Below are 17,786 nucleotides of genomic sequence, written 5' to 3'. Positions count from 1 at the left end.
TGCAATGCGATGAAAGACAGGGATGAATCTTCAAGCCCTTGTCGAAGGCAAGCCTGACAGTCAGTCTATTTTGAAGTAATATAGATAAAATTAAATTGACACCGTAATTCATTAGATTACCTTTAAATTTGCAACACGCGACTGGGCCCTGGATTTATCTTTCCTCTCACAGATGAACCTGAAAATGTACTCAATGTTCCAGATTCTTCTGGTGTTTTGTGACCAGCTGAGATGTGTGTGACGAATGTGCGCACTTTTTAACAGCGACCGCATGCAAGCAAACTGCAGCCATTTCAGCCTGCATGCATTCTTGGACCTTACGCTTAGCTAAGCAGAAACACACGATGTTCTCTACTCAGGCTCTGACTGTGAGGCCTTTCTAGTTTACTGACTGGCACGAAAAACAACTGGCCCAAACTCTCATCTGTGTACCTGGCACTTTCACAAATTCCTCTGTTCCCAGCGGCGTTGTATTTTGATGAGGGCGAAATGCAAAATTAAGTGCGTACTCTAGACTTTGGTGCACTTTGAAGAACGCCATTATAGGTGGATGGAACCCGGAGCACTGCGCTAAGGCACGCCTCTCTAGCTTTAGAATTAATTCTGAAATAATGACTTTCAACGGCGAAAATGCACAGAGTGACAAGACGACGCAGAAGCTGGAATATCCCGGCGCGCGTCTTGCGCTGGACGCTTGCGTTTCGTGGCGCGTAGCTACGGAGCTGAGCCCCGGTATGCCGCGAGCGTGGGTGCGGAACAAGCCGCGGTTTGTTGCACGCCCATTCCGGCGCCGGCGAAAGCTATTTGCGAACACGAAAGAAGAGAGCGAGGCATGCAAGACCAGAATGAGCGCAGCGCACGCGCTGCGTAGAAGCGGAGCGGGTTCGTATTTCGTCCACGCGGCGCTATGTGATCGACACATCGGACGACGACGCATATGTCGGCGTTTCGCAAGAGTGGCGGCAGAGAGAAAAGAAAGCGACGATTGTGCAGCGGTAGCGCGCAGTCAGCAACGAGGAAGTGCGAAGGGCCGACGTGAGACTATCGGAGCAGCCGTGTCGGCATTCGCGGCGCGCACAGCCTTTGATTTACGCCGTCGCAGTGTCCGAGAGGCGGCAGCGGTGCCGCCGCCGTGCGGCCACAGAAAGCGACCCCTCCTTTATCTCGTCGGCGAGAGAAAATCGTGCAAATCCGCGCGGCCGACCGGCGGCAGACCGGCGGAGTCCCCTCGGCGAGTCACGTGTCGGCCCCAGGAATGCGAGGCACGCGGGGGGCGGAGCGTGCGTCAATCAAGCGCGTCACGTGACCGCACTGGAATGTCAACAATGTGGAAGGTGGGAGGAGCTTGTACGCCACTCAAACTTGGCTCCCGGGCGCTTTTTCATGGATTCCCGAGTGAACTGTTTCTGAACGAATGCGGCAGACAGCGACCATGTCGCGGTGTTTTCGGCGACGGCCAACGGCCCTGTGCTGTGCTTGAAGTGTTCGCGTGGTGAAGAAGCCGGCCGACCGCTCTGAGGATACCATGCCCGCTCGGTCCTACGTGTAAATGATCTGCGCCGTGGTCCGTCGGAGACCATGTTTGGAAGTGCAGTGCCGCGCGTCGTTGTGACTAGTGCACGTTGTGGTGACGCTCGGTGCTCTGGATTACACGTATCCCGGTAACCACGTAGGTAGGTGCGAGCGCCTTTCCTCAATGCTGCGCGCTGTCCGCGAACGCGCTTTCTTGGTGCTGCCCGGGCGGTGAGGGCTAGCCAACATGGCGACTGCCGAGGCAGCAAATTGGGGTTGCCCGTGCGCTGTCTCCGAGCGGCCGCGCGGCTCTCGGAATGCACGGCTCACGTAGGCACACTCGATGCCACGACGCTGAGCGATGCCGTGCGATCCGATCGCTGCCCGTGGCGCGAGCACGGACGCCGATCGTGCGTGCCGCGGTCTGCTTCGGGATATCACATTACCAGCGCTGCAGCGCGCTTTATTCTGCGCCGCTACAACAGATCCGAGTGCAAAATGTGCGTTGTGAAGCAGCTTTAAAGATGCGTGCTTTCCGTTTCGAAGCGTTATTTGGTTCCTGTCGAGGCGGGCGGTCCGTTGAAGCGCTCGCTGACGACCGGCAGAAAGTTTATTCATGCTAAGCCTAACGGCGACTCGGTTTCGCTCGCGACGCGCTCGGTTCCGCCGCGTCGGGTGCTCGTGGCACGATCGGGACGGTCTGGTTCTGAGACGCGCGTCGTCGGAGAAGTCGCGACCGGAGCTCGCTTTGGTGCAGTCTTCGGCCGCTTGTCGCCGGGTTCTGGTTTCGGTGTACGCACGCAGCAGACGGGAGGGAAGCGCAGGCGAAACAAAAAATAGGGGCGTCCTCGGCGGCACTAAAACAGCGCTTGACCGCCGCCGAGCGGCTTTTTCCGCGTTGCCGCTTTCGCGGAAGCTATTTCACGGCGTGTCGTTGCGAACGTTTCAAACGAGCCCCAGCAGCGCTGGCGGATTGGGGTTTCGCATTAAGTTCGCGCATCCACGAAGTGTCAACAGTGCAGCCCGCACACAGCGAGCTGCTGCACTGTCCGTGAGTCACGCAGTTGGCTCGGTCGACTCGCGTCGCTTTGTTTGTGCGCACTTTCCGTTCGGAAATCTTTTTTTTTTTTCAGTTCCCCCCCAGTAGCATTCTGTCTCCTCCGTGCGCGCGGATTGTTTACGTAGCGGCCTGTGTTGTTGCCGCGATTCAGTCGACATCGCACGGACGTGGTCCACCCTTTGGGACGGCGCGTGCGCGAATACCCTCGGGTCAGAAAATTTCTCAATAATGCTGCCTAGCTCACAATGATCTGAGCGAACGACTGCGCCGATAAGAGGTAGGATCAGCTTCAGCGGCCGCCTTGCTACTGCTGCAAAATAACAGCCTAGGTTGCCGAGCCGCCAGGATTCGCGTTCAGCGTTGAGTTCGCCAGCGCAATCTCTACTAGCCGCCTGGGTGGAAGAATACGGGCATTATCGTTTTGCGCCTCTTTGTTTTTAGACGCACATCAGCGCTTTCCTGCCCTGTGGAGAGAAAAATAAAAGCAGCGAAACGCTCGGCGGTCTCGCATTTCCGAGTTCCAAGGCTCTTCTAACGACGCTGGCACGTCGGTCAGCGCGCGTGAGCCGCGCGAATGCGTAGTGTCGCCTTACCGACAGGCGTGAGGCTGCATTTTCAGTGGCCCCATTCTTGGTTCCGTACGCGTTTGTTGGGAGGATGAGTTTAAGCTGACACTTGGGTGATAGACACAAATGAATAGACCTGCGTAAGCGAACGTTTGGGCGTAAGTAACGTCTAACAACGCAGTGGGGAAAGTCTGTGAGCTCCGATTGGGTCGCCTCAGTGTGTTGAATGGCGTATAGTCGTCCACATAACTGTCTAGAGCATTTGAATGGAGTTCGCTGTTATGTATTTGTGACAATGGACGCTGCCTGGCGGGCTCGGTACCATTTTTGCAGGCATGCAAAGTTAGCACAATATACGGTAATGTGCATGCATGATAAGGCGTTGCTTGAAGCCCTGTGTCACTCGTATATGATGCAAATGTAGTTCCCGCTGCGCCGCTTGAGCGCCCTAGACAAGTTTGTGGACTACTGTATAGTGAGTGCCTGCACTGTTTCGCTGGGTGTCGCTGTTGTGTTGACTTGTGGATCTGAAATTGACGTATCCTGAAAATCTGGAAGCGATACTGTATGCTTTGAGCCTTAAGACGGCATTGTTCGCATTCCCCTCACTTTTTTTTTGAATGTCGTTGACCCTTGAAGGTTTGAAGGTTTATTAAAACGAAATACAAATGAGTTGTAAGTTTCATAAAAAAGTTACTACAGTAGGAGGTCCCAAAGTGAAAACTGTCTGGGGGACCTCCCATCAGGAATACATAAGGAAAGTGCATAAGTTTGGCAGAGGAGCTGTAAAAGTATACAATCAAGTTAAAACCTATTAGTGTAATTTGTGGCAATGAATAAGTTATACAATAGTTAGCGGGCATAATTTAACAAAAAAGGCATAAAATAGCAAAACATAAGAGCAATAGAAAGAACACAAAAAGACATCAGATAACAATGGGCATTGAATAAATGCAGATATAATGAGATAACCCGCACGTGTCCACTTACCGCGGTCTAGTTCCTGCAGAAAAGGGACTTTGAGTTACACGTGGAACAGTGTGAAGCAGGCAAAGGACAAGGTAGAACACACACAAGTTTTTGCCTGCAGCAAAACTTTTTTTCGGAAGGGAGTTCAAGTACAAAAAGCTACACAAAAATATGCACAAATCACGTGCATGCTCCACAGCAAGAGCGAAGAAAAATGTGTCAGGGTTGCCAGGTTCTCTGTGAGATTCTCCAGTACGACGTGCAAGCAGTAATGCATGTGCTCCTCAGCTAGTGTAAAATGGGAGCCTTCCGCAATCAGTGTTTGTACTAATTCGCTTAGCTTTTCACGCGTACTGCTCCTGGAGTGGGCTTTGTTTGTGTCCGGTTTTGGTTCTGGGTTGCTCACGGTCGTGCCGCTCTTCTAGGAGTAGTCTAAACGGAGAAGGTGACCATCTGTTTCATTTTATGTGCGGACAGGTGAAGGTACCTCTCCAGGGCTGCTGCCATCAGTTTGCTCCACCAAAATATTTTTCTGTCACTACTGCACACCACGGTGGCTTACTGGCTTTGGCATTCGGCTAGGGTGGTTGAACCCAAGGTTGCAAAATCAATCCCAGCTAAGCCAGCTAAGATGCAGTCAAATGCAAATACGTCCATGTGCTCAAGGGGATAAACTCAAGGGGTCGTGTTAATCTGGAGGCCTTCACTGCCGGCATCTCTCACAGGCTAAGTTTAGCTTGAAGATGTTAAATATTATGCCACGTAATGTTCTTTTTATCACTGCTAAGCTACACTACAGTTATGAGTAGGCATTGCGCTAAAAGGAATTGCAACTGTCATTGTTGGTCGCTGTCCTTGTGACCTGTTGGATACTAATACCACGGCCGCTTGATGCAAAGCGCAAAGCTCGCTTTGCGCTTTGTATCTAGCGGCCGTGCTAATACTTTGGTGGGACTAAGAAAAAGAATAAAAAATAAGTTCCCAGCCTGTGCCGCTAAATGTCGTGCTTAATCCAGTACGAAAAGTAGAAAAATAATAAATAACAAAAAAAAAGTTTGCAGAATAGAAAAGAAAAAAGATAAAAACATTGGTACTGGTGTAGCCATTGGAACGGCTGTTAAAAAGGAGAGTATGAGAAAGCTAAAGGATGAGCTCTTATTGGGATGGCTTAGCTAATGAAAATTAGGAGATATGATAACAATGATGTGAAGCTCGGACTTCGGTATGTACACTCCTGGTGCGCGAACATGGAAGAATTTCAAAAAAATTGGGGGAAAATGAAAGTATAGAATCTTGAGTGTTGCTTCTGTCTCTTGCGGCATGGGGATGTGATTGGAGATTGATGTGAAAAAAAGTAAATTTAGGAAGATAATAACTGCCCCCCCCCCCCCCTCTCCCTGTGTAATGATGAGTGCTATGAATAATAGATTTTGGCTAAATGCTGTGGGGAAGGAACATGATTCCCCCTGTCAGAGCAGAAATGTCTGGCAAACCAGATATGGCTGGCTTTGCGAGCTAGAGCTTCTAGCGACCCCGTTGCCGTTGAGTGAAGATGCTCAGAGTGAAAGTATGGCAAAAATGAGTGGCGAACTCTCTCTCCTGTAGACCCACAAGAAAGGATGTCTGTGACATGTTGCTTGAGCAATCCAGGGCCAGTATTCTGAGTTTTGTTATCTTCGAAACCGTCATTTTCGACCACACTTGATGGTTGAAAACAGCGGAAGGGGATGTGGCAGCTTGGATGCAACGAAAACTGTAGAGAAACTGGGCAGTGACTTCGCACGCGTAGCATATGTTCCCATAGCAGATGCCCATGGGCCCCAGTGAGATGTATAGCCAACATTGCTGCGTGCTCTGATCCAGAGCCTCTTTCTTCGTAGTGAACTCGTCGGTGTTACAGCGCTTTTCGGCATGTCAGCTGGCTATAAATCATATGCGGGGCTTCGCTTTATCATATCCTGCCTTTAAGAAATTGGAGGGACGATAAATTTAGCCTGGTTTTTATTTTGTTAGACAGTTCGGTAGCCCCTAGGCCTAACGAGCACCAGTTTGTTGCAGATATGGTTCACTTCATGAAAACCATATGGCATCACTACCACCGGAGTTATCGTTGCCTCCGCATTTGCAAACGTTGAATGGTGTTACGTAAAGCATAATGTCCTGCAAAATGCTTATGTTTACTGTATGCAAAAAAGTGCATTCGATATTCTCGAATTCTGTATTAGCTGTTGGAGCATCCTACCAACTGAGCTACAGTGACAGCATCGCCGTAGCTCAGTTGGTACAGCACCGGATGCGTGATTCGGAGGTCGTGGGTTCGGATCCCACCGGCGGCATGTGGTTGTCTTTTCTTCTGCTTTTCTAATCAATTACATTTAAGTGATAACACATTCAGTAATATTCTCCATTTGATGAACACCACAAATTAGATTAAAAAATAATCCCCTGTGTTCCCTTGGTCTCTGTGGCTGTTGGCTTCTCTCATTAGTATAACCCCCTCGTTCCCCTTCGCTATATATATATATATACCTAGCAACCTGCTTGCCATGTCAGGTGGTAATTCAGTCATGAGAGGCGGCTTGCGAAGAGCAACCTGGGCCGCAACCCAACCCAAGCAACCCAAGTCCCAACGATGGCAGCATCTTTCATCGCAGGGCAGTGGCGCATCGTTTTACCACTGCACCACTACGACAGGAGGAGTAGGGAGACTCTCAGAGATCAACTGTATGAACAGAGAGAATGACCAATTCCGCATATATGGACATTAACCCGTTTATTGCTATCCTAACAACTGCCACCCGTGAACCCTTGATCTGAACACCGCGAGCGAAGTGAAAACCGAACTGTTGTCGCACCTTATTCACATTTGGCCTAACTACGCAATTCAACCATAATTTCATGATGAAATTTTTTGTTTGTTTGTTTTACTCCAATGGGTGAATGAAACAGCTTTTGATTACCCCTTTATTGTAGCATCTGAGGGGCTATTAAAAATGTGGCTGTTTTTTTTTTTTTTGTCACATTCCATTTATAGGCAAAAAAGACAATACTGCTGCTGGGCGTTTTGCTGCAGCAACTACAGTGAAGTGGCATCCTGCCACCATTCACGGTCGCAACCGAACTGACATCTGCTTCCAGCGTCTCAACTAGCCAGGCGCGGCCGAAAATGACGGAAGCTCGGAATATAGGCCCAAATGGACTAACGTTTCAAAATTGACCTTTAACTTCTATTTAATTATTTATTTATTTATTTATTTATAGAATACTGCAGACCTTAATATGGGTACAAGCGGGAGGGGCAGAAAATGCATAAAAAGAAGCACGGAAATTACATAGCAGAAAACTAACATATGAGTAATAGGACATAGGGAAGAACAAGGAAAAACAACTCAGCAACTATCAGTAAGCAGCATTGTCAATGGCATCGGTGCTGTTTACAACCTCAGGTGGGAGTTCATTCCAGTGAGTTATTGTGCGAGAAAAAAAATGAGGATTTGAAAGCATTGATTCTAGCGCTGAGCGGTGTTATTGATTCCGTGTGGCGATGTCTATATGTTTATTTGTCATCTAGATGAGAAAGTTAGTCACAAATCAACCTGCCTTAATGCTAGTTAACTTTCCGGTTTGATCAAGCAAGCTGACCCTTGTCTCCCAGCCCCAGGGAGGGTGTTGATAGGAGTGGTAAAGAATAAACTGTAAACAGAACTTAACATGCATTAGCTTGTTATATTTACATTCACTACAGCTACAGTGTTTGCTATAGTGAGCTGGCCCCCTGATGATTACATTTAATTGCTGTGTTCTAATTACCGAGGATATTTGTGTAAACTGAAGAAGAGTTTCTCAAATAGGGGCAGTGTTGTTATTAATTACAGGGAAGGTTGGTCCCTGGAAGCTTGGAAGAAGATAATGCAGTTGTCAGTTCAATTGCATGCTGCGAAATGTGCAGTCAAGCTTGTCTGCACTTGTTTCCCGTGGCTTTCTGAAACTGAAAGCATGGTACTCTTAGCACTGTTCTAAACTGCATTATTGTTTGCAAGGGAAAAAAAATATGAGCTACAATGACATCGCAATGCATTGAGCACTTTGTTACATTCAGATGAACAACTGATTGTTCCGAAACAAAAGTGCCTTGAGACTGAAACTACCTTTTTGCGGACACAGAGTGAGCAGTACTGTTGCACTCAGCTTGTGTCGGGCAGTGGACGTGTGCATTGCTTCTTGCTTGCAAGGCCGAGCGAAGCTTTGTGACGTAATAGAATGCTCTATCCTCTTCCACCGCCTCGGCCAGTCGACATCTTGCAGAATGGCAGGACAGCTGACTTACAGGAAGATACCTTCCAACTAGACACCCTTGTTCATAAGGGTAATTCTCAGATTCTTTTTTTTGTAAAGGGGCGGAATGCCCAGGGCTTAATTTGCGGAGTGGAGTTGTCCAGAAGACGCAATAGAGGTACCGAAAAAGCTTTCCAGCAGTCGAAACTTTCCACTGACTTGGTGTCTAGGTTACCTACAATAAACACTCACGCTCTCCCCTTTTGTTTTCAGGGGAGCGAGTCCGGACAGGTATTCCTGAAAGGAATCCGCCATTGTACCCTTTCGACAAGTGTTCATTACACTCACTCTCAAAGCTGGTGGCCCCGCTGCGATGGCTCAATGGTTATGGTGCTCGGCTGCTGACCCGAAAGACGCGGGTTCGATCCCGGCCGCGGCGGTCGAATTTCGATGGAGGCGAAATCCTAGAGGCCTGTGTACTGTGCAATGTCAGTGCACGCTAAAGAACCCCAGGTGGTCGAAATTTCCGGAGCCCTTAACTACGGCGTCCCTCAAAGCCTGAGTTGCTTTGGGACGTTAGACCCAATACACCAAACCAAACTATCAAAGCTGGTGGCAGGCATCCTGGCTTCAGGTTCATGTAGGTTAAAGGACAACCCCCTCTCTCCTTAACGAAAAAGAAAGCATTGGAGGGCGACTGACCCATTTCCCCTCACGCAAAACCCTGTTTTCTGTGTGCAGAGCAGGAAGTGAAAACGTGGTCTGTGAGTGAAGGTTTGTGGGTCGGAAGATATCTCCCTGTATGTCAGCTTTCCTTTCATTCTGCAAACTGTCGATTCGGGTGCGCGGCCAGGGTTCAGTCCTCATGGGGATGGAAGGCAGGACGCAGTGCCCGGTTGAAACCATTTCCATTAGCTAGCGCCATTTGCAAAGCCGGGGACCTGGTTGTTCGTCGTATTCTCTTCCACGGTTGTAGTCACATCAAATCATTTTATTTTGTTTTCCTTACTGCATAAATTTATTAAATTTAGTGAACACTGACAGTGGATTTACTTTGATGCCACTTTTGTGTCGCTGTACTTTCGCTTTGTTTGCTACCTTTTGCTGAGAGTGCATGCATCATTCATCAGGATATGGCTGAGTGCGCACTGGAAGGAATGTTGCACTGTGATAGGGGATACGAAATTTGACTGTGATCACGTCTTCAGGTTATGTATCGCCAGAGGGAGTGTGGACCTTGACGAGTTTGTTTGAATAATCTAGATAGCCTAGTGTTACATTAAAGAGTGTATTGTGGGTGTTGTGCCTATTTTGAAATTTTCCTGGCCTTTATTGCCTCTTACTCAGTCCTTGCAGTCTCAGCTGACTGCAGGTCATTTCAAAACGAGAGTTGAACCGAATAGTTTCCTTGTAACTCTGTGCAAAGCTTGCAACTCAAGATTGGGCCATTTATGGCAAAGATGGAGTGAAAAAAAGAAAAAAATGATAATCGAAGAAAACTGTACACACAGAACGAACGCTGTAGGCCGAAAGGCCTGCCTTTTTTTTTTCTTCCCCCATTGTTTATGCCATGAATCATGACCACTAAGGTCGACTTTCAGGGTTGCTAACAATTGTCTGGTCAGTTCAACGTACCGTGCATCGGGGTTCAAATGACAGGTTGATGCCAGGCATACAGGCAAAGTGTATTACGTTGGCAAATACAGTTTTGCAAAGCCTGAAGCAGTGTGCTATGTAGGAGAGGGAGGATTTATTGAAGGACAGCCTAGAGATCAGCCTGCTTGGTAAAAGTTCAGCCTGCTGCTGTGCCATGGTGTCGTTCAGAAGATGCTCAGTGAGAGTTGCACATGATAGCTTCTGCTTCATTTCCATTGAGAGTGGATCCGGTTTAACAAAACTCGCTGAAGTGGACCTGCCTGATCAGCGCAGCCAAGGCAGTGACTTTCGTTGGTCTTCTTTGCACCGGCAGTTACAAAATATCTTGGTTTTCAAAGGAACTCAAACAGAGAATGCCCTCGTGTGAGATTCACATTACTCAGCTCTCTTTTCACTATGGCATGCTTGATGGTCCACTCAGTTTTTTGTCCACTGCCTCCTTTTTGGCAGAGGACCGCAAAGTGTTAGGCTGAGTTTCTGTCTCGTCTTGTGCTTTGAGGACTCGGTCGAGAGCGCGACTCAGGTTTACAGCAGTGACCACGAGTGAATTGGCGGAAGTTGGTGCTGGCGATTCGGTGCATGGAGCAGTATCTAGCCAGTCGCTGAGAGATTCAGTTGAAATCTCTAGGCGCTGCTTGAAATGTGACTGCTGCACAATGCTTTTAAGAATCCTTTCACACATGCGTGCATGTTGTGTGCTGGAGAAGTTGTTACAATCGCAGCAAGGTACAGCTGTGTCCTTCTTTTGTGCCCCAGTATGATTGTAAACTCTTGTCATTTTCAGAGTAATCCGGTAATTAATTGATTTTTCATGTCAATCTCTTCAACTAAATTAGGCATAAGTAAACACCTTTTCTTTTTGTCTTCTGAGTGGTGTTGAACTGAAATGTACTGTACTTCCTTAATTAATATGACTGGGTAAATTTGGCACCTAAATACAGCGGATACTGAGTCAGTTCAGCTACAGTCTCTGAACCTCTGTTGTATTGCTCGAGCGATGCTCTCGTCTGTTGAGGGAAATCATTTTCCAGTGTTATTATCAGCATTGAAACAGGGCAGTAGTTGGAGTGATAGAGCACAACGCCATTCCTGTGTAGAAACCTGTTTTTGGCTGTTGTCCAGCCACTGGCGAAACCATGTTGGAATGTGGATTCAGCGGATAAGACAAAGAAATCTTATCTGCTGCTCCACGTGATAGCTGAAGAGCAGTTGGTATGTGCTTTGGCTGGTCAGCTTGCTCACAGTGATTGTTTCGGAAACGCTTTGAGGAAATGAAAGCATTGTGAAGCGAGGCTGATGCAATGGGTAGGTGGGAAAGATAGCCCATTTCCCGTTGCCAAACACAACTTGTCGCTTGATGAAGCCAAAACAACACTTGACAAGCTCACAAATCTTTCAAACATATAAGCAACTTGACAGTTGGAGGGCAATAAATGCAGAAGGAATTCTTATGTGCTGTTGTAGTAAAAACATTCCATTGCATTCTTTGTTCTCTTTTTAACGCAATGGCTTTGGGAGCTCCATGAAGGCGAAACTGTCCGGCAGAGGCATTTGTGGGAAGCGTCTGTAGTGTTTGTAATCGGTATCTAGCCGAATGTTAGCACTCTGTTGGCCACTATGAGAGAATAAAACATGGCGGCTTAAGTAACAGGCTCGCTCTTGGAGGAAGGAAAATTTAGGAGGAAGGAAAATTTTTTTCCTTCCTCCATGGGCTCGCTTTATCAGTCTCGCCCAATCTAATCAATCGGACCCCATCACAGTCTCCGGGAACACTAAGATGGTGTCAGAAGTGCTCTTTTATCTCATATGAGTACCACTACATCAAGAGTCAGTCCGTCCAATCACCCATCAGCAACAAGCGGCTACCGGCAATCGTAGCCATGGAACATGTGCTCCCTGCCTTCCCGAGTTTTGACCTTCGCTCTACCGACGACAACAGTATTGGTCACGAATGGACGAAGTGGATAGAAAGGTTCGAAAACTTTCTTTTAGCTTGCGATATCTCGGCAGATGCACGCAAGAAGGCGCTCCTCCTGCACTACGTCGGTGAAGAAGTCTACGACATGTATCGCTCACTCCCCGACAGTGCTGCGCAAGGTGCAACGGCTACAAGCACGACCCAAACCACGCCGAGTACATCGACGCCGGAATACGTTGCAGCTCGAGCGAAACTGAATGCCTATTTTGCGCCGCGAGTGAACTCAACATTTGCTATCTACAAATTTCGTCAAGCTCAGCAAAACGTTGGTGAGTCACTGGACGCCTTCTACGCGCGCCTCCGGCAGCTTTCTCGCCACTGTAACTTCGAAAACGTCGACTCTGAAGTCAAGAACCAAATCATCCTCGCCACAACGTCGTCTCGCCTCCGAAAGTATGCCATGCTTCATTCCCTCACGTTACCGGACTTACTTAAGCAAGGAAGAATGCTCGAGGATGTCGAACGGGATGTGTCCGAAATCGAAAAGCACGTCGATAACAACGCGGCGGTGTTCACAGTGAGCAAGGAAGGAGAACACCATGGCCAACAATGAACGACAGATGCCACGGCAGGCCTACACACCGCAGCGACCTCGTGTCTCGTCAGCAGATTGTCGCAACTGTGGCGGCAAGTGGCCTCACCAAGGTGGTCGATCCAGTTGTGCTGCATGGGGCTACACTTGCAAGGCATGTAACAAGGTTGGTCACTTTGCACGGTTCTGTCGCTCAACCAGGAGAACAGTGCATGCAGTGGACTATGAAAATGACTCAAACACACAGTTAGCCTGCAGTAAGAAGAATTCAAGTACTAGAGAGCCTGCAACCTGTGACACCAGTCCAAGCAGCGACGAGTACGTTTTTGTTGCCATGGCTTCCCCTCAAGCAAGTTCATCTCCAAAGGCTGTTGTCACTGTCAACAATGTGCCAGTCACTTTCATAATTGACACAGGTGCTACAGTGTCAATTGTTGGCGAAAATGACTTCAAGAGCTGTCGCCTAAATGTGAATATCCAAGAAACATCCATCAGAGTGTTCCCATACAAATCAACATCTCCACTTCAACTTTTGGGCAAAATCTCTGTTACAATGAGATACAAAGATAAGTGCATTGAAGACGACATTTTTGTCATTCCAGGAAACTGTGCACCACTCCTAAGCTTCACAGCAGCAACCAACCTGGGGCTTGTCCATATCACGTACCAAGTTTCTGACAATCCAGGTGACAAGTCAATCGTGGAAACATTCCCCAAATTGTTTAGTGGAGTTGGAAAACTCAAAAATCAGCACATCCACCTTTTTGTGAACGACACAGTTCCACCTGTTGCACAACCACACAAGCGTATTCTGTTTGCCTTACGTGATGCCACAGAAAAAGAACTTGAACGCCTCCTGTCAGAAGACATCATAGAGCCAGCCATCGGACCTACACCGTGGGTGTCCCCTGTGGTTATTGTGCCGAAACCACATCAGCCTGATGAAATTCGAATCTGCGTTGACATGCGTGTTGTGAACAGTGCCATTCAACGTGAACGACATTTGTGTCCAACAGTGGATGACATCATTGTTGCCTTGAATGGAACAACAGTATTCTCCAACCTTGACCTGAAGAATGGATATCATCAGTTGGAACTTGACACTTCTTCAAGGCAGCTGACAACTTTCTCAACACATGTTGGCTTGTTTCGCTACAAACGTCTCAACTTTGGCATCAGCACTGCGGCTGAAATCTTTCAAAACACCATCCGCCAAGTGCTCAATGGCATCCCCAGTGTCCTGAATGTTAGTGACGACATCCTTGTTTTTGGACAAACAAAACCAGAGCATGACGCCTCATGACGCAGTTCTGCAGCGACTCCAAGAAGCTGGACTGACACTCAACGAAAAAAAGGTGTCACTTTCATCAACGAGAACTGAAGCTTCTTTGGACTTATTTTCTCAGCTGACGGCGTTCGTCCTGATCCCAAGAAGATAGCAGCCTTCCTACAAATCAAAACACCAGAGTCACCGCAAGAAGTGAAGAGCCTGCTAGGCATGATCAACTATTCAGCCAGATTCCTGAGAAATCTAGCCGATCTCACACAGCCATTACGTGAACTGACGTTGAAGAATGTTGCATGGGAGTGGACAAAACGACAGCAGAATGCTTTTGAGAGCTTAAAGCAAGCCATGTCTGATGCATCCACCCTTGCTTACTTTGACCCATCCAAGCCGACAGAACTGGTAGTAGACGCAAGTCCACATGGACTGGGTGCTATCCTCACACAACGTGTCGGTGAACACATTGCAGTGATAGCCTATGCAGGTAGAACGCTCACTCCTGCTGAAAGCCGCTACTCCCAAATAGAACGTGAAATGCTCGCAGCTGTATGGGCAATGGAACACTTTCGCCTTTATCTTTGTGGAATTCACTTTCTTTTGCTGACTGATCACAAGCCTTTAGTGAGCATACTGGGAAGCCCAAGATCATCACCATCTGCCCGCATTGAACGCCTCGCTCTACGCATTCAACAGTACAAGTTTGATGTGCAGCACACCGCAGGAAGTAGCAACCCTTCCGATTACCTTTCCAGGCACCCGATTCCTGAGATGAAAATACATGCCCGCATCGACAAAGTACCCAACAAGTATGTTAACTTCATCCAGTGCCACAGCATCCCAAATGCCTTCTCAGTTCAAGAAGTGGCTGAAGCAACTAAAGCAGACCAGCAGCTACAATTACTTGTCAGTGCTATCCAGCACCCGACACCTAGCAGCTGGGTCTCAGTTGAACTGAAGCCATTTGCATCCATAAAGAATGAACTAACAACAACACCTGAGGGCATCGTCCTTCGAGGAACGCGCCTAGTTCTTCCCACTAGCCTGCAGAAGCAAGCAGTACTGCTCGCCCACAAAGGTCATCAAGGGATCGTCAAAACAAAACAGATGCTGAGAGAAAAAGTTTGGTTTCCAGGCATGGATAAACTAGTGCACACTTTGATCAAAAGCTGCCTACCATGTCAAGCAGTCGTTCCCCAAGCAAAGCAAGAACCACTTGCCATCACTGAACCACCCAATGGTCCCTGGGAGGAAGTTTCGGTTGACTTTTGTGGTCCGTTCCCAGATGGAAAGTACGCTATGGTGGTAATAGATGACTTCTCGCGATACCCAGTAGTACAAGTCACACATTCCACAAGTGCGAACAATGTGCTTCCCTTGCTGCGACGAGTGTTTTGCCAGTTCGGAATCCCTGCACAAGTAAAAACTGACAATGGACCACCATTCCAAGGCAGAGAGTTTGCTGCACTCTCGAAAAAGTTAGGATTTCAACACCATCGGATCACACCTTTGTGGCCTCAAGCTAATGGTGAAGCAGAACGGTTCATGAGAACATTGAAAAAGCATGTTCACACAAGTCAGCTTGAGAACACAGATTGGAAAGTAGAGCTTGACACTTTCCTGATGTCATATAGATCTTCCAAACACCTTACAACAGGAAGATCACCATATGAACTGCTGTTTGGCAGACCAATGAGGAATCTTCTGCCGTGCTACACTGAAGCTCCTCCGCACAATGAAGACTTAACAAGGTTGAAAACAACCGTGCTCGAGAAAAAGGCATACAACAAACATCATGCTGACACACGAAGACATACTCAACCATATCGCTTCTGTATCGGTCAACGAGTCTTGTGCAAGCAAGAGAGACGCGACAAGTTCACTCCATACTATGATCCAGACCCTTATACCATTGTAAGCATTCATGGATCACAAATCAAGGCATCGAGAGGAAACAGAGTAATAACGCGCAACTCAAGTTTTTTCAAAGATGTCTCCGGCCTCAAACAAGCATCAGCCACAACACCGCTCCACTGCGATGACATCATGTATCCACCACCTGTAGTGAACCAGCCTGCACCTCCTATATTGCACCCGCCTACACCACCTGCATTGCACCAGAGTTCTCCAACACGGCGCTATCCACAGAGAAACAGAAGACCTCCACGTCATCTCTCTGACTTTGAGACCTGACTTTGTGACTGTTTGCCAGTGAGAGACCCCTCTACAGTGAACTGTGACAGTGTGTGCACATCCATTTAACTTTCCCCAAGGAGGGTAGTGTAGTGTTTGTAATCGGTATCTAGCCGAATGTTAGCACTCTGTTGGCCACTATGAGAGAATAAAACATGGCGGCTTAAGTAACAGGCTCGCTTTATCAGTCTCGCCCAATCTAATCAATCGGACCCCATCTCAGTCTCCGGAACACTAAGGCGTCAACCTGCCAACTGTGATAGGTGGTGTTTAAGGGTGTTTCACTCTCTACCACGTACCACCTCTCCACTTGTAGGGGAGGGGGCTGGACTAAGAATGACTCGGCAGAGGTGGATAAAAGAAGTGATTGTGAATAGAAATGGAATAGAATCAGAATTGGAATAGATTGGTGATTTCCTCTGCATCAGTCCATTTGATCACCCCTGAATTTTGTCTCATCGTTATTGACAGCTTTCGAGCAAAGGATTGTCATCACTTTGTCCTTTTCTGCAAGTTTCTAGTGGGGATGGATGTTGCAACAAATAGAGCAATTGCTGTACTTGGATTTCTGGATGCCCTTGAGGTGTCGGTGTAACCCTATTCACCATGGACTGTGCGTCTCAAGCTGGGAAAAAAAAAAAGAGACTAGTAATTCATGTTGCATTACTCATAAAGCCTCTGAAGCTATCATTGTGAAAGCCCCATGCCTTTGTTTTGTTCGCCGTACAAGCTACTGTGCAGCTTTTCTATAGCAGGCATTTTGGGAAAATGCATATGTGAGTCTTCACTTCAAAAGAACAGGCTTGTGCGGTGAACAAAGTAAAGCGGCTCCTTTGTTGAGTGAAGAATTGTTTGGTCGAGTTGGTGTATATCCATGATTCACAACAGCGCAGAAAATACTCACAGCAGGGAGAGACAGACAAGACAGGTGCTGACCTCGCTGGCTGTCATTGCAGTTCCATTGTGTGCGGTGCCTGTGTCCCTGCTGACATTTCTCTGGTTCACCTAGCCAAGCTAGAGCACAGCTGTCTTTCGTTCCAGCTGTGAGAAGTTGGGGAGTTTCTTTCATTGCGACTTGACGGAATAGGAAGAAGGGGTGATCTAATCTATGCTCATAACTGCAGGTGGCCTAAGGACAGGACGGTAGCATCACACAAGCATTTTTTGTCTTTAACCATGCTGCTGTGGTCGTGGCTTTTACCAGGAGGGAGGCTCTGCGTGGTTAAAGCGTGCACACCATCGTGTGGTGGAGATGGGTCAGGCGTGGACAGTGACAAGCTCCTGGTCACCCTAGTGCTATGCTTTTTTTCTGTTGCTGATGGTCCGTTTAGGCTTCAGGTAGAAGTGAAGAAGCTAGTGCAACATGGAGCCAAAGGCAAGAAGTAAAGGGCTGCAAATTTGTAGTGCTGTCATTGGCTGATATCATTTTGAGTGCATGACATGTCTGCAAGGTGTTCGTTTCTCGACTGGAACAGAAACAGAGAAAGGACATGTCAGCAGTGCTCTGAATAGTGCTGGGGTTAACAAAATTTTTGGGCGCAGCATACCAGATGGAGGGAGAGTGGAGCATGTCGAGGTAGTTTCCAGTCTTGTCAATTATTCCACTTAGGGGGTTCTGCTATTGTTGTGTAAGGAAAGAACTCCAGAGCCAAAAATTCCTACCCCACAAACTTTTATGTTGGGGATTTCGTTGTGCGCAGTCCTTGCCTGCTTTCCGTTGCATCTGTGCGTCGTTGGATCCACGTGGGGTTTTTCGTTTTTGA

General features: G+C 47.8%; 2 protein-coding genes across 3 annotated transcripts in view; both read left to right on the top strand.

Moving 5' to 3' along the window:
* The first annotated feature begins 996 nt into the window (after window positions 1-996).
* Window positions 997-17,786, top strand: part of wts (serine/threonine-protein kinase warts) — a 95,580-nt gene continuing 78,790 nt past the window's right edge. For both annotated transcript variants that reach the window (XM_089572366.1, XM_089572364.1), the window contains exon 1: window positions 997-1,673. The gene's annotated coding sequence lies outside the window, so the exon portion shown is untranslated. The remainder of the gene's footprint in view (window positions 1,674-17,786) is intronic.
* On the top strand, window positions 7,035-15,968 carry LOC149360514 (uncharacterized). Its single transcript, XM_089572363.1, has one exon. The coding sequence runs from the start codon at window positions 11,919-11,921 to the stop codon at window positions 12,567-12,569; it is 651 nt and encodes a 216-aa protein (XP_089428489.1). The 5' UTR covers window positions 7,035-11,918; the 3' UTR covers window positions 12,570-15,968.

Source organism: Amblyomma mixtum, chromosome 2 (assembly GCF_055824585.1).
Source record: "Amblyomma mixtum isolate Tamu chromosome 2, ASM5582458v1, whole genome shotgun sequence".
NCBI lineage: Eukaryota > Metazoa > Arthropoda > Arachnida > Ixodida > Ixodidae > Amblyomma > Amblyomma mixtum.
Note: the sequence above shows the minus strand (reverse complement) of the source record. Positions and strands in the feature narration are given on the sequence as shown.

Excerpts from the sequence above, each read along its gene's own strand:
- LOC149360514 (XM_089572363.1), top strand. The coding sequence starts at position 11,919 with ATGGAACATGTGCTCCCTGCCTTCCCGAGTTTTGACCTTCGCTCTACC.